The sequence below is a fragment of the Geotrypetes seraphini genome, chromosome 4, assembly GCF_902459505.1.
Source record: "Geotrypetes seraphini chromosome 4, aGeoSer1.1, whole genome shotgun sequence".
Taxonomy (NCBI): Eukaryota; Metazoa; Chordata; class Amphibia; order Gymnophiona; family Dermophiidae; genus Geotrypetes; species Geotrypetes seraphini.
Genome location: NC_047087.1, coordinates 238958288 through 238978921, shown reverse-complemented (window position 1 = coordinate 238978921; position 20634 = coordinate 238958288). Strand labels below are relative to the sequence as shown.

The following is a 20634-nucleotide window of genomic DNA, read 5'->3' as shown; positions in this document are numbered from 1 at the left end:
TTTCAAGCCATTTTCAGGTTTTATGCTCAAAGACACGTACGTTGTTTTGTTCATATTTTTATCTTTGTACCCTACATCATCCGGACCCCTGAGGAAGGCAGTCTCGCCAAAACACGGACCGTGTAGTGTCCGTCAGGACAATCATACGTATATTACTAATTCAGACTTTTATTTGTATTTTTATTGTGAAGAGCGAATAAAATCATCTTTCTGTTGTTTTTATCATATTAATATACATAATCCAAGCTCTGGATTCAAAGCCCTTTGTGCTAATTTCTTTCCAGTTACTGACTCCCCCCACCCCCTTCAGTAAAACATAACATCATTTGCACCAGACTTAGCAACACTTCTACCTTTACCGAGTCATTGAGCACTGGCTAGCCTCACTTGTCCAAGAACACACAAACCCTGGTGTTCATACATACGCTTATAACAGGCCTTCTAAAACCAATTTGAGCATCTGCTGAATAAAATAATAAAAGGTATTCCAACTCAAAAGTTCTAATGCTGCAAAAGCTGATTTCTGATATATCAGTTGTTGCATGGTTCTACATTTGCTATCATCACACGTAAAGTCTGTATATTTAGGTCACAAAACTGGAACAAAAAATATAAGACTCTGGGAAGTTACTTACTTGTTTCAAGTCATCTGTGAGAAGCTTAAATTTCCTAGGGGTCTTGCTTCTGGCAAACTTACATCCATTAAAATACATACTCCAGGAACACCCAAATGAGAAGGAAGCACCACATGTTTCAGGGTCCAGTCCTTGACACGCACACGTGTGACTGTAAACAAGGAAGTACAGGATGATGTGAATCCAACCTGTAGAATGACTATTCTCTAGACAAATTAGAAAGGGGGAGGGTGTTTCCCAGCATGTTCATAATCAGATCATCCCCACACTCAACCACAAACAGGTCCTAAAACAATCGATTGCCCTCTGTTCTAAGATAGTGGTTACAGGCCCTGATCTTGATTCTGAGGCAATGGGGACTTGCAACATTTTTTCATGGCAGTTGCTTACTACACTGAAAAAGACTTCTTCGCTAGCTGAACTCTTCACCAAAGAAACTTGAAATTGTTTGGAAATGTTAGCAAGACAGGCAGCATAGCTGTATGAAAAGCTTTAGGAAGACATTTCACCATCTATTTTCCCAAGAAAAGCACAGATAAAACAGACTTGAAACAAAATGATTGCAGAAGAGAGAGCGACACCAATGACACTACTTTCTTTCAACTGTTTATGGTCCAAAGCAGGGTTGATATGAATAATGAGCTGCCAAACTTCCTGCTTTAAGCGGGAGACTCCTAATTTTCCAAATCTTCTCCCGCACTCCCATAAAGCAACTGCAATCTCCCACTGAGTAGCCTCCTCATCCCATGGCAATAGGAAATGCCTTCATAAAATGTCATCTCCTTCTGCTTAGTGTGTGAAAAATTTGTTCAGTGCTGGAGTCCTTGTGGATAAAGTTAAGTGATTTGCCTCACACTGTTTAATATACGGTATTATTTTTTGTGATAAATGTTTTTATAATTTGATCAAATAACATGTAGCCTTGTGGGTGGTGGGCTACAGAGGCTAGAGAATCATATGATTAAAGACTTGGATCTGTGGAGTGGGTACTGAAATAGCTTTGTGCTATAGGAGGCCCTATGATCCTGGATAAAACATACGAGGTCTATTCAAAAAGTTTCAAGACCGATTTTGTAAAAATTTATTAAACAATCTTACAACTTATTCCACTGGGTCCCCTTCAAAACACTTTTCCCAACGTTGCTCCCACTTCTAGAAACAGTCTTTAAACACATCTTCAGGAATCATCAAAAGTTGCTGCACTGAATTTTGCTTTATGTATTCAATGGTGTCAAATCAATTTCCTTTCAGTGTGGATTTAAGTTTAAGAAACAAGAAGAAGTCAGCAGGGGCCAAGTCAGGAGAGTAAGGTGGCTGGGGAAGAACCGTCATTGCGCTATTTGTGGTTGTTCATCTTGTTTTCGGTCATCCCTCCTGTCCCAGCCACCGCTGGACCATCAGGTCTTACGGCAGGCCAAGTGGAGGCCTGCAAGGCATCAGGAGGGATGGGGAAGGGTACAGAACCTGGGAGGGAGGGAGGCTGGGCGCAGAGACAGGGAAGGAAGTGAGTGGATACAGAGCCTAGCAGAGCAGCGAGGGAGGGGGGGAAAAAGATGTAGAGCTGGGCAGGGCAAGGCAAGGCACTGCACTTGAATATTAAATCTCCCCCGGTTTATATTCGAGTCAACCTTTTTGCCTCTTTTTTTGGGGGGGGGGAAAAGGTTACTTTGGTTTATATTCGAGTATATACGGTACTTAGTTTGTCTATGAATAAATTTTATGTATTTAGATTTAGCTTATCATGCTTTGGTCACAGTTCTGGAATAATTTCCCCTAAATAACAGTTCAAGGGTTAGGTGTGGCATTTCTCAATACATCAGGCCCAGAACTGCTAGTAGATTTTCTAACAAACTAGTTTCCAAATTAAAGACTTGGCTTTAAAAAAAAAATTCAACAATTTAATGAAATAACCTTGATATTTCAAGACAAACGCAAACAACAGTAGCAAATTAAGGGCAAAGAATTCCATCCACCAAAAAAAAAAAAAAAAAAAAAAAGAGCACAGCCTTTGATAAGTTAGCTGGACGTTTATGTTTAGCACTTTGTCATATGGAGGCTTGGGGGGTTGGTTTCTTGACACTATCCACACACTTTACTCACATTCTATGGCCTCCTCACTTATTAATGGTAGGAGATCAGATACATAGTAGATGACGGCAGATAAAGACCCGAATGGTCCATCCAGTCTGCCCAACCTGATTCAATTTAAATTGTTTTTAATTTTTTCTTCTTAGCTATTTCTGGGCAAGAATCCAAAGCTCTACCCGGTACTGTGCTTGGGTTCCATCTGCTGAAATCTCCATTAAAACCTACTCCAGCCCATCTACACCCTCCCAGCCATTGAAGCCCTCTCCAGCCCATCCTCCCCCAAACGGCCATATACAGACACAGACCATGCAAGTCTGCCAGTACTGGCCTTAGTTTAATATTTAATATTATTTTCTGATTCTATATCCTGTGTTCATCCTACCTTCTTTGAACTCAGTCACCGTTTTCCTCTCCACCACCTCTCTCGGGAGCGCATTCCAGGCATCCACCACCCTTTCCGTAAAGTAGAATTTCCTAACATTGCTCTTGAATCTACCACCCTTCAACCTTACCATTTTTCTTTCTCTGGAAAAGATTTTGTTCTACGTTAATACCCTTCAAGTATTTGAACGTCTGAATCATATCTCCTCTGTCCCTCCTTTCCTCTAGGGCAGGGGTATCCAACATGCGGCCTGAGGGCCACATGCGGACCCGTGAAGTATTTTGTACGGCCCCGGTCGAGGGCGATGCAGTGTTTTCCTCTGCTGCCCCCGAGTGTTTACCGTCTTGCCGGCTCCCTCCTCTGTCTTGCTGCAGCATTTGCACGTTTGTGCAGCCCCAGAAACATATTTTTCGGCCAATGCGGTCCAGAGAAGCCAAAAGGTTGGACACCCCTGCTCTAGGGTATACATATTCAGGGCTTCTAGTCTCTCCTCATACGTCTTCTGGTGCAAGCCTCCTATCATTTTCATCGCCCTCCTCTGGACCGCTTCAAGTCTTCTTACATCCTTCGCCAGATACGGCCTCCAAACTGAACACAATACTCCAAGTGGGGCCTCACCAATGACCTGTACAGGGGCATCAACACCTTCTTCCTTCTACTGGCTACGCCTCTCTTTATACAGCCCAGCAACCTTCTGGCAGCAGCCACCACCTTGTCACACTGTTTTTTCGCCTTTAGATCTTCGGACACTATCACCCCAAGGTCCCTCTCCCTGTCCGTGCATATCAGCTTCTCACCTCCCAGCATATACGGTTCCTTCCAATTATTAATCCCCAAATGCATTACTCTGCATTTCTTTGCAATGAATTTTAGTTGCCAGGAATTAGACCATTCCTCTAACTTTTGCAGATCCTTTTTCATATTTTCCACTCCCTCTTCGGTGTCTACTCTGTTACAAATCTTGGTATCATCTGCAAAAAGGCACACTTTTCCTTCTAAAACTTCAGCAATGTCACTCACAAACATATTAAACAGGATCGGCCCCAGCACCAAACCCTGAGGGATTCCACTACTCACCTTTCCTTCCTCCAAGCAACTTCCATTAATCACCACCCTCTGGCGTCTGTCCAACAGCCAGTTTCTAACCCAGTTCACCACTTTGGGTCCTAACTTCAGCCCTTCATGTTTGTTCAACAGCCTCCTATGAGGAACCATATCAAAGGCTTTGCTGAAATGTAAGTAAATTACATTTAGCATATGTCCTCGATCCAGCTCTCCAGTCAACCAATTAAAAAATTCAATCAGGTTCGTTTGGCACAATTTACCTTTTGTAAAACCATGTTGCCTCGGATCCTGTAACACATTAGATTCAAGGAAGTACACTATCTTTTCTTTCAGCAACACTTCCATTATTTTTCCAACAACCGAAGTGAGGCTCACCAGCCTGTAGTTTCCCGCTTCATCCCTGTGACCACTTTTATGAATAAGGACCACATCTGCTCTCCTCCAATCCCCGGGAACCACTCCCGTCTCCATAGATTTGTTGAACAAGTCTTTAATAGGACCCACCAGAAACTCTCTGAGCTCCCTCAGCATCCTTCGATGGATCCCGTCTGGTCCCATCACTTTGTCCACCTTCAGTTTTTCAAGTTGCTCATAAACACTCTCCTCCGTGAACGGTGCAGAATCTACTCCATTTTCTCGTGTAACTTTGCCAGACAATCTCAGTCCTTTTCCAGGATTTTCTTCTGTGAACACAGAACAGAAGTATTTGTTTAGCACATTTGTTTTTTCCTCATCACTCTCCACATATCGATTCCCAGCATCTTTTAATTTAGCAATTCCATTTATCATCTTCCTCCTTTCACTAATATATCAGAAAAAAAATTTCTCTCCCTTTTTTACATTTTTAGCCATTTGTTCTTCCGCCTGCGCTTTTGCCAGACGTACCTCTCTCTTGGCTTCTTTCAGTTTCACAATATAGTCCTTTCTGCACTCCTCTTCTTGGGTTTTTTATATTTCACGAATGCCAACTCTTTCACCTTTATTTTCTCCACTACTAGTTTGGAGAACCATATCGGTTTCCTTTTATTTATTTTCTTCACATGGTCCGTAGCCATTTTTATCGCTCCTTTCAGCTTAGACCACTGTCTTTCCACTTCTCTTATGTCCTCCCATCCTAACAGCTCTTTCTTCAGGTGCTCTCCCATTTCATTAAAGTCTGTACGTTTGAAATCTAGGACTTTAAGTATCGTGTGGCCGCTCTCCACTTTAGCTGTTATATCAAACCAAACCATTTGATGATTGCTACTTCCCAGGTGAGCACCCACTCAAACATTAGAGATACTCTCTCCATTTGTGAGGACTAGATCCAATATCGCTTTTTCCCTCGTGGGTTCCGTCACCATTTGTCTGAGCAGAGCCTCTTGAAAGGCATCCACAATCTCCCTACTTCTTTCCGATTCCGCAGACGGAACATTCCAGTCTGTATCCGGCAGGTTGAAATCTCCCACCAGCAGCACCTCCTCTTTCCTTCCAAACTTTTGGATATCCACAATCAGATCCATATCAATTTGTTGCGATTGATTCAGAGGTCTGTAGACTACACCCACATATACCTGCCCTGCGGGGTACATGACAAGGGTGTCCTCTCTCTCCTCTTCTATTTGTCATCACACTGCAACCTTTGTTATGTGCCCTTAGAGGGGAGGGTTTGGTCACGGACTTCTCCTTAGGAAGTTTTACTTTGAAAACATTAGCTTTTGCTGATAATATTATGCTATTGATGATGGATCCTTAATGGTCCATCTTGTGCTTTGGAAATTATGATGAATATGGTCTGTTATCTGGTCTAGAGCTTAATTTGTGGCTCTTCCGGCATTTGGGGAGGCTTGAGAAGACTAGGGGAAGGGATTTCCCTTTACAATGGACACCAGAGTAGATTAAGTACTTAGGAATTCTCATACCTAGGGATTTAACCCATCTGTATGCATTAAATGTTGGTCCTTTATTACAAGTTAAAGCTGACTGGAGTACATATTCTCTCTCTCTCTCTTACGGGCATGATTCATTTATTTAATATGTTAATTGTACCCTGCTGGTTATGTGTTTTTCAAACCTTGCCACTGTACCTTAAAGTACAAGATAAAAAGAAACTGTATTACTTGGTGCAGAAGTATCTGTGGCAGGGCAGGCGGGCACATTTTTCTTGGAAGATAATTGCATCTCCTCAGGTTAAAGTAGGCCTAGGGCTCCTTAATTTGCGGTATCTGACCACTGTTTGCAACATGAGGCATATCGATGACTGATATGAAGGAACCACAGAATTTACTAATATGCCTCTAGAACTGGTTCTCTTTACCACTAAACATTTTAGTGTTTACCTGTACTCTGCAAATCCACAATGAATTCCTACTTGTTGTGCTGACTTATTTGGGAAACTGGAAGTGGATTTGTAAGTTTCATCACCTCAACCCTAGAGTGACTCTATTAGCCTCTATTCATTGAAATTCTGCCTTTCCACTAGGACTTTACTTACCTTTTTTATTTTTTATATATTTATTCAATTTATAGATATACAATATATCTATAAATATAGATATATATAAAAGGAAAAAGGAGAGATTGCACATAGTTAAACAAGAAAATAGAATAAAATATATTCTCTACAGATTAAACAATCTCTCCAATAGTAAGTCCACAATTTAGGAGAAGCAATACATATTCCATCACGGGATCTGATAGATATCAAGGTAATATACAAATTAAGCAAATCAATAGTGAAAGTACATCTTCTAAATTATTAAGGACTAAGTCTGCGTGGAGGTACTGGGAGGGATTGCTCCTTTTCCCTCAAGGAAAAACCATAACTGAGGAGAGTCAAAAAAGGTATAAGAATGTTGATTCAAAAGGATCAAACATTTACAGGGGTATCTAAGTTGAAATTTAGCACTCAAAGACAGTACGGATTGTCTCAATTGCAGAAACCCTTTCCTTCTAGTCTGCGTTATCTTTGAAACATCTGGAAACATATAAATCTTAGAATCCATAAAGGTCACCTCTTTAAGCCTAAAAAAGAGCCTAAGAAGTGCCTCTTTATCTTGTTGAAAGACAAAAGTCACCAGAAGTGTAAAATATGAGATGGCTTCATCCACTGAGGTTTCCAATATTCTTGTTAAGTCCATTACACTCGCCGAATCAGGTAACGCCTCAGGTTGTGAAACCTTCTTAGATATTGGAAGGAAATATATCTTATGTAGAGGTGGAAGTCCAGACTCAGGGTATTTAAACACTTCCTTTAGAAATGTATTAAATAGGTCTCTAGGAGACATTGACAGAACTTTAGGAAAGTTAAGAATTCTTAAATTAAGCATTTTAGTATAATTTTCCATATTTTCGATTTTCCTTACTAGCAATAGTCTATCTTGCATTAAGGAAACTTGAGATTTTTGTATCCCTTGAACCTGTTGGTCCAAGGAGTCCATTCTTACCCCCGAGTCTTCATTCCTTCCTGAAGTTCTTCAATCTTTTTTCCATGATCTTTGATTAGAGGTAGAGTTCCTGCACACAACTGGAACAAGGAGTCTAAAGCCTTCCAGACAGACTCCAGCGTGAACTCTGCTGGCCTTTCCAGTGGGGGAATTGCTGGAATCTGTCCTCCCTCTGGCAAAGGCAAGTCTGCCCTCTCCTCGGTCTCTTCAGCCACATGTAAATCCAGGTACGCCAGAGAGCCCTCCAGCTCAGAAAGGGAAGTAGCTTCCTGTCCCTTCTGAGCCACTGTAGTTTCCCTTTCTCATGGCTGCTGGGGAGAAACAGGTCCTGCTGGGCTAAGTGAAACCTCGTTCCCGAGTGCCGAGACCTCCCTCTGACTCAGCATAGCCGGTTTGCCCCGGGGCGAAGACGTGAGGAAGTCATCCATTGTCCCCTGCTGTCGCAAGATGAGTTCAGGTTGATGGGCTGTGGCAGCCGCTCTCCCCCTCCTTTTTGCCATCGGGAAAACCTCGATCACAAGTGTTTAGGAAACTTTCTAGCAGGAGGACAGGTTGTTGGTGTCCTCACTGCACCGCGGCCATCTTGCTTCCTCCTACTTACCTTTTTTTCACTGCTAACAGAAAAAATGGTTTTATACTTATTTAATGTCTTAACAGAGAGAGGAGAGTCAGCTGAAAACTTTCAATCTCTTGAAAGAAGAGTTCAAACTTAAACAGAGAGATCATTTTGCATATCTGCAACTGCATCATTATTTGAGTGCCTTGCCTTTACCTATGAGTTCTCATGAACTGCAGTCAGAGGTCTACACACTCAGTTCACAGCTACTGGTCCCGTTAAAAAAATATTATCATTGTCATCTTAAGGATTATTCGCCAGAAATGGACTATTGAAAGATCAGCGAGATGTGGACTAGAGATCTTGGACAGACCGTTGAGGTGGTGTGGTTTGTTACTGGACTAAAAAAAAAATGTCACAACACATATTGATGAAGTACAAGATACTTCGGAGGCTTTAGGTTTCCCCCCAAAAGGGTGTGCCCGCTCCATTTAACTTCTATATATCATTGCTTATGTTGAGGGCACAGTGCTGCAACTCTGGTCTTGTAGTAAAATGGTACAATACTGGACTCAGGTCCTGGGCTTCATAAAACAGATGTGGACTTTAAAACTTAATGTTACTCCTAAATGTCTGTTTGGGGTGTATCCTTTGAGGAAGGGATTTCGACCCTCTTATCATTGGTCTGTGCTGGCCTTCCTGAATGATATTGCTTCATTGGCTTTCAACTGAACCTTTATCGCTTCAACTGTGGCGGGTTCAAATGACATCTCCCCTGGGTCTTGCCTTTCAATCTAGCTGGAAACCATTCTTGAATATCCTTACCCCGAGGGCCAGAAGTTGTCTGTTAAATGGATAATTGGGAAGTTGTTTTGAATTGTGGGGAGGGTGGACAGGAGATACATGTAAATCTGTGAACAGTCTGCTGGTTCAACGAGAAGGTTCCGTTATATATCTGGTTTGCATTTGCTGTGCAACTGTTTAATACAAATGACTGAAACACTAAAAAAAAGAGCACAAAGCATAATGGAGAAATTTCTATATAGGTTGCTAAAAGCTAGGTGGCAGAAAACTAGGCACTAAGCTAGTATTTTATAACAGCAGAGTTCTGTGCCAAATCTGTTATAGAAATACCACTGGCTAATAACATTTTGTTTTCCAGTCCTTTATTGAATTTTGTTACTATCTATGCTATTCTTGTGTGGCTCAAATAATGATGCAATTGCAGATATGCAAAATGATCTCTCTACTTATGCTTTGTCTATAGCTGGCATAAACAGTGTTATCTAAATGTGACAATTGGGCTTATAAAAAGGCATGGAAGAATAGTTGGCATGCTCCTGACATATCCATGCCCCTCCCACATCAATGCCCCCTTGGTATTTGCGCATGAGGAGAAGTTAGGCATACTGTTTACAAAATAGGGGCCTAAGGCCCAGATTCACTAAGGGCTGATCCATGATCGATGTGATCCGATCCATGTCCGGGGGCTGATTTACGAATCACCTTCGTGCAAATGAGGGCGATCGGAATCACGCCCCAACCAACCAACCGCCCGGATTGCTCTATAGCGATCCCCATACATGCACAGACCATCTGTAGATGGTCTGCGCATGCGTCGAAGAGCAGCACATTTTTTTTTTACTTTACTTTTAACTTTTTAGTGAGCCCATGGTTTTAACCTGCTTTTAAACATGCGGGTTAAAACTTCGGACTCACACTGCGGAGCAAGGCCGGGGCAGAAGCAGGGCAGCACTCGGGGCAGAGAGAGCAGGAGAGTCGGGGGCAGAGAGAGCTGGAGAGTCGGGGGCAGAGAAAGGTGGAAAGTCGGGGGCAGAGAGAGCTGGAAAGTCGGGGGCAGAGAGAGCTGGAAAGTCGGGGGCACAGAGAGCTGGAAAGTCAGAGCAGAGACAGTTGGAAAGTCAAGGCAGTGAGAGCAGGAGAGTCGGGACAGAGAGAGCAGGAGAGTCGGGGCAGAGAGAGCAGGAGAGTCAGAGCAGACAGCAGGAAAATCAGGGGCAAACAGCAGGAGATGCAGTCGGAAATGGTGTGAACGACTGGTACCTAACAGTCGCTTGTTTGTTGATCGGCCAGCCCAGTCGGTGTTGCAGTTTTGTTTTTTTTAGTGAATCGTTGCCTGCCTACATTTGAATGCCATTCCCCCTCATTTGCATGCACAGATCGGAGAATGATCGGGACAGTGAATCGGGTCAGAGGGAAATCGAGTCACAAAGGGTTTTCAAACCCATCAGTACACTATCAGTTTGCGTAGTGAATCTAGCCCTAAGTCTTTGCAAATTAACGCCAAACTTTGGTATTTATCATCAATTAGAGAAGATAATATGACCATAAATTATCAAGTGTAATAAGATATAAAACTTGATTATATATCCTTCCTCTTATTTCCTTTATTTTTTCCTTTGTTTTCTATTGATTGGTTTATTTGCTGTGTATTTGTTTTTATGTATTTAGACTCCTGAGGCAAGCCTTCTGACCAAAATCACAATTCATGTTGAGTCGCTTTTTTGTTAATAAAAGTCAACTGCTGGAACATCATCTGGGCTTTTTTTCCATTTCCTCTGCTGTTCGTTTTGCTATTGTGATCCATGGAGGATTTGTCTGCTTGCATAAGCAAGAAGAATGCCAGGCAATTGTTATTAAAACTGAGTTTTGGGGAAAAATTCTTTCATGCTTCCACCAAAAAATACTTGAGAGAGTGTATCAGGTGCTCAGCATATGCATGATGGAATCAAAAGTATTTATCCATTAGCTAAGTTGAAAGATACAAAACCTGATACACTTCCCAACTAGTTAAATTTGGCGCATACTTACGCTTCATTTTGTGCACATCTTCGGGTGGTTGGGCTCCGGTTTTTCCTCAAGCTCTCTGTCAACTCCCGATACAATTCGTCTGCCAAACTCTGTGGAATCCCTTCCCAGGCCAGGATGAGAATGACAATAACTGCCGTCTGGCAGTGGTGCCCAGCCCGTGGACGCACCAAGCATAACAGCTTCTCCTCCTCACTACTCCTTCTTATTACCTGCAAGAAAGCACATTTGATTGCCCCTACTTATCCACTGCCCTTATTTATCCACTTACAAGCATCAGCATTCATCCTGCTGGTCCATTAAATAGGAATTCCCAAACTTTAAGCATCTGCAGAGGTCACACTCCCCTACTCCACTCCCCAGGGCCACAGGAATCCCAGTAAACCTGGCAAATGGCAAAAAAAGCGACTGATCAAGATCAGTCACTTACCTGTCTAATCTCAGTTTAGTGCTATGATTGCAGGGTTTCAGAAAGAGGGTCATGGAGTCTGGCTCCTATGACGGTCAAGATAGGCAAGGCAATTAGGAGAGAAATACAGAGTTGCCAAGTTACCCAGATCTCGGAGAGACATTTTTTGGCCAGTCTTGGTTTTTGAACTGACATCTCCAAAGCAATGTAGTATTTGTAGTCCCCGATTCCAAAACTGAATTCAGTGCTGTAGGTCCCATAATGTATCAGGATGGGGTATCCAGAAATCCAGGACTCCCTCCTGGAACTGGGCAATTTGGCAGTTCTGGAAATAATACACAATGGGTGGGAAAAAATGCCCACAGGACAAAAGAATGAAGTCAAAAAAACTTCCTTTTCCATATGACCGTGAAATTGTTTTAAAGCTATTTAAAAACAAAAAAAAAGAAAGGGCATAGAGCTGGGTGGTGAATATTTGGGGGTGGGGAAGGGGAGGAGTGGACTTCAGGTTCCAGTAGTGAAGCTTATTTTATTTAGAGGTCCAGGTAGGAAAGGGGGAGATCATGAGGGTTATTAGCTGGGTTGTGGAAAGACAAATTAAGGCAGGATGATGACAGGGAGGACTGGGGTCCAGATGCACTAAAGCCAGCGATCGTCACTAAACCTGTTTTTTAACAGCTTTAGCAATGATCGCAATTGTCAACCCGATGCAGAAAATGGCTCACCATGTGGTTTTCTGCATGATCGCTCATTCCCTGATCTGACCATGCAAATAAGTTCATTAATATTGAAATGCCATGTACAGCATACAGCAGGGGCATTTTAAGAAATTTAGGGAAGTTTGGGAGCCATTAACAAATTACTGTATAGAATAAATATTATTTCTTTCTCTTTTGTTCATACACGTCCAGGGTAGGATATTTTACGATTTCTTATGCTTATGAATAATTGTTGGGTATAAGGGAGGGAAGAAATTTGATGTGAGTTAGAATTTGATGATATATTAAGTGATGTTAAAGTATAAAATGATTGTATCTTATTTTACACTTATTGTGAGTTTTAAAAATGAGTAAAGATTTATAAAAAAAAAAAAAAAAAAAGAAATGCCATATAAACTAGTAGAGCGATTGATGCTCCAACATGACTTCCCGATGCACCAAAAAAATTATCACTTTTAGAAATCCAAAAAAAGCGACTGATCAAGATCAGTCACTTACCTGTCTAATCTCAGTTTAGTGCTTTATTTTATAATGGGCACAGAATATCTACTCCATTAGAAAAAAAAAGCCCATACACACATACCCGCCGGTGATGATCCTTCGTGAAAAACCGGTACTGGGAACCAACCCCACTCCCTGCAGCAGTGAAAATGGCAGGAAGAATGCCCGCTTCCTTCTTCCATGCCGACCCCATACATGCAAACTTTTTAATGCATCAATAGCTCTTTTTGAATCGGCAAAAAAATTGGATCACAGCAGACTCGCATGGTCTTACTGTTTCTCTTAAATCTAGGCCTGGGTTGGAAGGGGGTTGATAGTTGTGCACTTCTGTCAGTGGCCTGCAGGGGTGCACTGTCAGACTGATTTCTTTTATTTTTGACATGGAATGGGAGTACAGCCTTAGCCTAAAAGAGCAGTGGAGACCATGGGCAAGAGGGGAGGAAGGTCTTAACCACTGGCTCCTAAATTTTGGGGCTGCCTCCTAAATCTAAGGAAAATTTGTCAAGACCTGCTGTAAATGACTTATCAGAGGAAAGAGCAAAATCACTGAAATATACTTTACAAGTCTCCAAAATTGTCAAAATTGGACCTATCTATATAAATTGGATTTTAAATCAGGTAGATTATAAAGCAAGAGCTGTCTAGGTTCAGTGAGTTAGATTGTCAGGGCACTGTAAATTACTAGAACCCAAATGTTTAAAAATAATTCTGATATATTATAAGAAGACAATCTATAATAAAAATCTGAGTGAGAAGTTCTAGGCAAAGTCTGGATTGCAACCAAGGACATGGTGAAAATAATCAGATCAACAATACAATTGTAGATGCACAAATACATGCAAGTACTCACCCACTTGGCAATAGGGCAGCCCTGAGAACTTTTTCCTTCTTTGCCTGTGTAAAGCACTACTTCTATTCTTACAGCTCTTCCATTGGCTCCATACCTAAACATCAAACCATCTACATAAATCATCTAGAACTGTTCAAACAGCTACGCAACGAAACAGCCGATACTCCGCGTGCTACCAAAGTACATTATAGTACATAACTTCTCCACTATACAAACCAGTCAACAACTGAGTATTTGCATACAAACTGAGATCTCTTGAAACACTCCCCGTTCCTAACTCCAAACCCCAGGCCAGAGAGCCCTTGCCACTCTTGTCCAGCAAGCTAGTCTGCCCCCAGTCCAGCTAGCCCCCACCAGGCATAAGCCAGTTAACCCCCATTCCAGCTAACCTCCATCACACAGCAAGTCAGTCAATCCACAACAATTTGGTTAGTTGCCCATCACTTCTAACTCCATCCCCACCCCAGCAATCCAGCCAGTTGGTTCCTATTAGAGCATGACACTGGGACAAATTTGCTGGAGTGAATTTATGGGCTGAGTGGGCAGCTTACTGGCTTTGCTTGGGTTACATATAGGAACTAGAGAATGACACAGGGACAATTTGTCCCTGTCCCACAGAAACTCAATTTCCCCATCCCGCAAGTTTTGTCGTTGTCCCTGCCCCATTCCTGTAAGCTCAACCTTAACCACACAAGCCTCGAGCACGTATGATTTTAAAGTGTTTGAGGCGTGTGCAGATGAGGACAGAGCTTTCAGGAATGGGGCAAGGACAGAATAAGAACTGACTGGGATGGAAAAATGAGTTCCTGTGGGAACGGGGAAAAATTTGTCCCCGTGTCATTCTCTAGTTCCTATCTGTAACCCAAGCAAAGCCAGTAAGCTGCCCACTCAGCCCATAAATTCACTCCAGCAAGCCAAAGTCACCTGCCCTCTCAACCCCTAACCCTTTCCCTAGTTATTCCTACCCCCAGCAAACTAGTTTTAAAAGAATAAATCCTAGAGCCAGAAGCTCTACTAAAGAGGTGCACTGTCAGTAATCCAGCCTATGCTGGGAAGAAAATCAAACTGTCCTAGATTAAGATAGTCTGCTTAGAATTTCTAGTTTCATCTTTAAGTAGTTTGGTCAGTTAATTATTAAATTAGGTATGGTAGTGGTGGTGGGAAACACAGGCAGCATATTTGCAATTTTATGGCTCCTTAAGGGTTATTGCCAGCACACGGCATGCACAAGGTACAACTGAAATGCTCCTGTGCTATTCATGCATTTCCACTTCCTGCACGAAGTTTACCTGGACTTCCCTCACCTGTTCTCCACGATCTCCCTGACAGCAGCAACACTGGGCCCAGCCCCAAGATGCGTATAATACGGGCCTTCGTCTTTCTCGATAATTTGCTCTGCAGGTAAAAAAGTAGTGAACAATGTATGTGAAAAATTAACCATACAAGGGAGGAGGGAGAGACACATATCAGGCAGAGAAAATGATGCTTTTAGCCAAATTACAGCAGGCAATAGAGGGAAAGGAAGGAAGGGATGCATCCAGTGCAAAAATTACCAAGACAGATGGAATTTGAAGCAGCAAATGCACATATGACAGGTTACTCTGTTGGATCTTACTTCCTAACTATCTAAGCCAGAGCTTCTTAAACGGGGTCACAATCTGGATGAGTTGTCCTTAGGTGCTTCAAAATTCTGCATTTCCAGGGGTGTGGTGAGGCGTCAATTTAAATTTGGCTGTGATCATGGGATCATAGCCATAAAAAGATTGATAAGCAAGTTCTAAACCATCTATCCACAGGAAGTTTAAATGCCCTACTGAATCTCTGGAGCTCATTCTACAACCCTGTAAAATATAAACTTCTTCCGCATCAGAGAAGCACCCCCCTCCTCCCCCACAGCACTGGGACCTTCTCAAAATCAGACTATTTATTTAGATTTCTATCCCGTTCTCCCGGGAGCTCAGAATGGATTACAATTGACATTCACAGTATAGTTACAGGACAAAAAAAATTATAGGCATTCGAAGAAGAGGCAGGTGAGGGGACGAGCAAGGGAAGAGAGGAGGGAAGAGGAGGGCAGAGATGGGGGAGCGGTAGGGTAGCAAGATATTAGAGGAAGGGGAGCAGGGAACAGGAGAGGGAGGAGAAAAGAGAAAGGAAGGGGAGCTAGGATGAGGTAGGAGCTAGGGGGGAGCTAGGAAGAGGTCCAGCATCACACTCTTATTTAACCCTTCCAAAATGTCACCAATTAGCTATAGAAAAGAAAAACATAGGGAGATTGTCTATAAAAAGTGACGTGTAGGAAAGTGGAGATCAAAAATCCTGAAACCTAACCAACAAAGGATCTCCAATTAATGTCTGTTTAACTCCCTTGTGGGTTCCTTGAAAAAGTTCCACAAAACATGGTCCACAGTCGGGACCCGTGAGACTCCATAAGTTAAGTTACAAACATTTTTTGAAGTCTTTTAAAATAAGTTAGGACATTTATATATTGTACATCTTATTTGTCTAATTACTTCTACTGTGTATGTTTACTTGTAGACTGTTCTGAGCTACTGGGAGAACGGGATATAAATCTAAATAAATAAATAAATAAATAAATATATATTGAAGAATTCACAGTGGCTATATACTATTATAAAATATTCCATACACAGTGATTGGCTATAGGGGCTTCGATCCTTGGCTGAATTACACAATTCTGAGTGTATGAGAATTTAATGCTGAATCAACATTTAGGCTAACAGACATTTAACTGGAGATCCTTTGATGGTTGGGTAACCAATTAACTGTAGCCACAGCAATAACTTCTAAACCAGGAGTGTCCAACCTTTTGGCTTCCCTGGGAAGCACTGGTCGAAAAAAATGTTTCTGGGGCTGCACAAACGCGCAAACGCTGCAGCAAGGCAGAGAAGGGAGCCGGCAAGACGGTAAACACCCAGGGTCAGCAGAGGAAAACACTGCATCGCCTTCGACCGGGGCCGCACAAAATACTTCACTGGGCCGCATGTGGCCCTCGGGCCGCAGGTTGGGCACCCCTGTTCTAAACCAATCATACTAGCAAAAATGTTCCACAATCTCATTTTCAAACCACAAACACCCTTCCCCCACCTACAAATGGTTTTCTGATGTAGCAATAAGAACACTGTTGTTACTAATCCTAATACCACAACTGTACTAGAGAGCTTCACGTCTCACATTCCAGCCAATCCAAAACCAGATACAAGTTCGACGAAGCATTGGCTTGCCGATCTATAGATGGTCTGCGCATGCACTGGCCCTCTGTGCCCGGCAGAGCTGGAAAAACCTTTTTTTTTTAACTTTACTTTCTCACAAGCCCATTTTACTTTTAACTTCGCGAGACGGTGGTTTTAACCCGCTTTAAACCCATGGGTTAAAACCACGGGCTTCCACTGAGGGGAAGGGCAGGAGAGTCGGGGCAGAGATCAGGAGAGTCAGGGCAGAGAGCAAAAGATCGGGGCTCAGAGCAGAGAAGCAGGAGATCATGGCAGAGAGCAGGAGATCGGGGCAGAGAGCAGGGCGGCCAGAGCAGAAGAATTGGGGAAGAGGGCAGGGTTTTTACACAAGCGACTGGTCCTCAGCAGTCGCTTGTTTTTGGATCAGCTATCCCAGTCGGTGTGCCTGCATTTGTTCAGTGAATTGCGTTCTTCCTACTTTGCATGCCATTTACCCTCATTTGCATGCGCAAATTGGATCTGATCAGAGGATGATCGGCCACGAGGTTAGTGAATCGGGGCGGAGGAAAATCAGGTCACAAAGGGGTCGCTAAGTGGTCAGGACTTGATCGGTGGGCTTAGTGAATCTAGCCCTAAGTTATAATAAGCATGCAGTTCCATTCCATGCTCTGTAATTTACTCCCACAGGGGCTACTCTAACTCCAAACTACCTGTATTTCAGGAAGCAGGTGAAAGCCTGGCTATTCATCCAAGCCTTTAATACATAAGGTGATTGGCAGTACACTCATTCTGCACTAGGACTAGCTTGCCACACACACTACTATTATTATTTCTAGAGCGCTACCAGATATACGCAGCGCTGTACAGTCACAAAGGAGAAAGTCCCTGCTCGAAAGAGCCTACAATCTACACGAAAATCAGCTTCTTATACCAAGGAATAAAATGGCTAATTCACCTTAGTAAAAGGACCCCTTAGTTCTTATGGCCTTTTATTTAGGTAGGAGGTGCTAAGTGATCCTGCATTAACTGTGCATTATTCAATTAGTATGCATTAATCAGAACACATAAGCTGGATAATGTCATGCCATGCCCCCTTGGAAAGAGACTGCAAAAAAAATCATTAATACGGGGTTTGGCGCATGGAAAACAGAGAAAATACCACAAAACATTAACACATTTGTGTAGTTTCCTGTTTTTGCAAGCTAAGCGCATATTAAGGGCTTAATGCCCTTTAGTAAAAAGGCCCTTGAATTATCTTGTGTTTGGGGGGAGCAGGTGAGGCCTGATGATGTGAGGTTTTCAACCATTAATAGTAGCTTGTATCAGGATCAGTCTGCGCTTAAGATAACTGAAGTGCATTTTTTTTTTAATGCTCTGGTTTACTTCCATACATAAAACCTCGACTGTACTCATTTATGGTATGTAATTTTTAAGAGGCTTTATCTCAGTTTTGTTTTGTTTTTCTGATTTTGTAGATTTTGAGAATGATCCTAATCCACCTTCAACTGATTGCTGGCTAAGCAGACTATAAATATCATATTAATTTAATTTACTCTTATTGTCCCCTAACTCTCTCCAAAGATATTAGCTCCTCATTACAGATGTTGACTAAACCTTGAAAAAAAAACAACAACCCATGTATAAAATAAAAATATGAGCAGATTTGAGGTAGATAATATAAGTTCTAGACTAGAGAGTGAGCAGAGATGTACCAGTCGGCATTCACCCCTTCAATTAAATGCACTGTAACTTTTAGAAACCTGACTTGTACCTGTTTCTCTTGACTTCATTCAAATGTGCAAATACCCCTTACATTTAAAATCACCCTACTTCTGTTTCCCTATCCTGCCATAATCCAAGAAAGAATTTAGGTCAGTGGTTTCAGTCTTTGAGTTGACATTCCCAGTTAGGACTAGTTTTCAGAGCAATTTTCATGGTTTGCTTAAACAAATCCTTACGCCAGACATGCAAATATACTTCATGAATATTTATTGTGCATCTCCTGAAAGCAAAGGCTTGGCTGAGAGTCTTGAGAACCAAATTTTGGCAGCACTGTCTCGTCAATCAGTGTCATCTGCAAGGCTGGAGAATAAAGCCAAAGCACTAAGTCACCCAGGCACGTAAAAGTTGGCACCTGCTAGAAAAGCTGGGCTGGGAAAAAAAAGGAGCAGCATCTGCAAGGCTCATAGCAGTGGTAGGCCTAATCCAGAAAAATGAAATGAAACAGCAGAAAGGAAGGGCCAGAAAAGGCAAGCTTAGTGAAAGGTCCTGAGCCAAACCAGAAATTTGCAGCAGCCATGTTGCAGAAGAAAGGTGGAGAAGGGGTAGAATAATACGTAGATAGAGGGAACAACAAAAACAAGAATTAGATTATTTTTAATAATAAAAAAAAAGCAAAAGTTTTTTTAATTTAAAAAAAAAAAAGAGCAGCTAGAGATTTCTTGCCCTAACTCTTAACAGTTTTGGTAACTTAAGAAAATAAAGCATTGCCATAGTAGGACAGACCAAAGGTCCATCAAGCCCAGTATCCTGTTTCCAACAGCAGCCAATCTAGGTGACAAGTATCTGACAAGATCCCAAAAAAATAAAATAAATTTGATGCGGCTTATCTTAAAAATAGCAGTGGATTATCCCAAGTCCATCTTAATAATGTGCTATGGACTTTTCTTTTAGGAAATTATACAAGCCTTTTTTTAAACCCTGCTAAACTAATTGCTTTTACTACAATTATCTGGTTATGAATTTCAGAGTTTAAATGCATATTGATTGAAGAAATATTTCTCCAGATTTGTTTTAAATTTACTTCTTACTAGCTTCATTGCATGCCCCCTAGTCCTTGATTTTTTTTTTTTTTTTTTTTAGAAAGAGCAAACAAGTGATTCACATCTACCTGTTCCACTCCACTCAGCATTTTACATATCTCTATCACATTCCTCCTCAGCCATCTTTTCTCCAAGCTGAAGTACCCTAGAATATTAACCCCTTCACTCATAAGGAAAACATCCCATCTTTGCATACAGTTGAGGTTAAGTTACTGCATGGCATGGCAGCACATACACACGAAGGACCAGATTCTCTAAAGGGCTCATAAAGTTAGGCACTTTTAGGCACCTAACTTACCCTCCCCCATTTAATAAAGCCGCACTGCCGAATAGCATGCGCTAAATATCAAGCTGTCCATTCTATTCCTATGGGCAGCTTGGTATTTAGCTCGCGCTGCTTGGCAGCGTGGCTTGATAAAAGGATTCATTGGCAAAATCCCCTTAATAGCTTCAATAATTGAAAAAAAAAAAAAAAAAATTGGGTGATAGGCACCTACCTGATTCTATAAAAAGCAGGTGCCCATCGTATGGCTCTTAGTAGAGCCTAATGCCTAAGTGGGCATTTTTATGGGCAGAACGTGACTTAGGCACCACTAAGTGTGATTCTCCTAAAACTTAGGTGGCTTAAATAGGCATTTAAAACCCTGGCCTACATTTCCGGTGCCTAACCCCCTCTTCTACAAAGCCGCGCTAGCGGCTGTTGCGCGGCAACAGCCCCGAAGCCCTTTAAATCTCTATGGGCTTTGGGGCCGTCACCGCGCGGCTTTGTAGAAGAGGGGGTAAGTTTTTACATAGGCGCCACAAGGCACAATTCTGTAAACAGTGCTTAAGTGTGATTGACAAATGGCTGGTGCCATTTTTCTAAGGGCCGGACAATTTAGGCAACATTTACAGAATCCAGGCCTGTGTAACCTGTTATGGGATGGGAAATGGGCATGGACTGTACATTGCACGTAGTACATTGTAGCATACTGCGTGCTGTCACTATTAGGAGGGGGAAGTACATCTTCTGTACAGTAGCAGTATGATAATATGCTAAGAAAACTCACAATTATAGCACAGGCTTTGCACTTAATATGTAGTTAAATGTAATATTTTTACCATCAATAACCAATAAACCAAACAATAACTCCTGTAATACATGATCTGGGCACTGAGT

General features: G+C 42.0%; 1 protein-coding gene across 1 annotated transcript in view; it reads right to left on the bottom strand.

Annotated features, from left to right (window-relative positions):
• The window catches only part of TET1 (tet methylcytosine dioxygenase 1), a 130992-nt gene that overhangs the window by 66626 nt on the left and 43732 nt on the right, over positions 1-20634 (bottom strand). The window contains exons 3-6 of the mRNA XM_033940547.1: positions 14764-14854; positions 13460-13553; positions 10984-11192; positions 636-786 (exon numbers count right to left, since the gene is read on the bottom strand). Of these exons, the coding sequence (XP_033796438.1) occupies positions 636-786; positions 10984-11192; positions 13460-13553; positions 14764-14854 (545 nt within the window). The remainder of the gene's footprint in view (positions 1-635; positions 787-10983; positions 11193-13459; positions 13554-14763; positions 14855-20634) is intronic.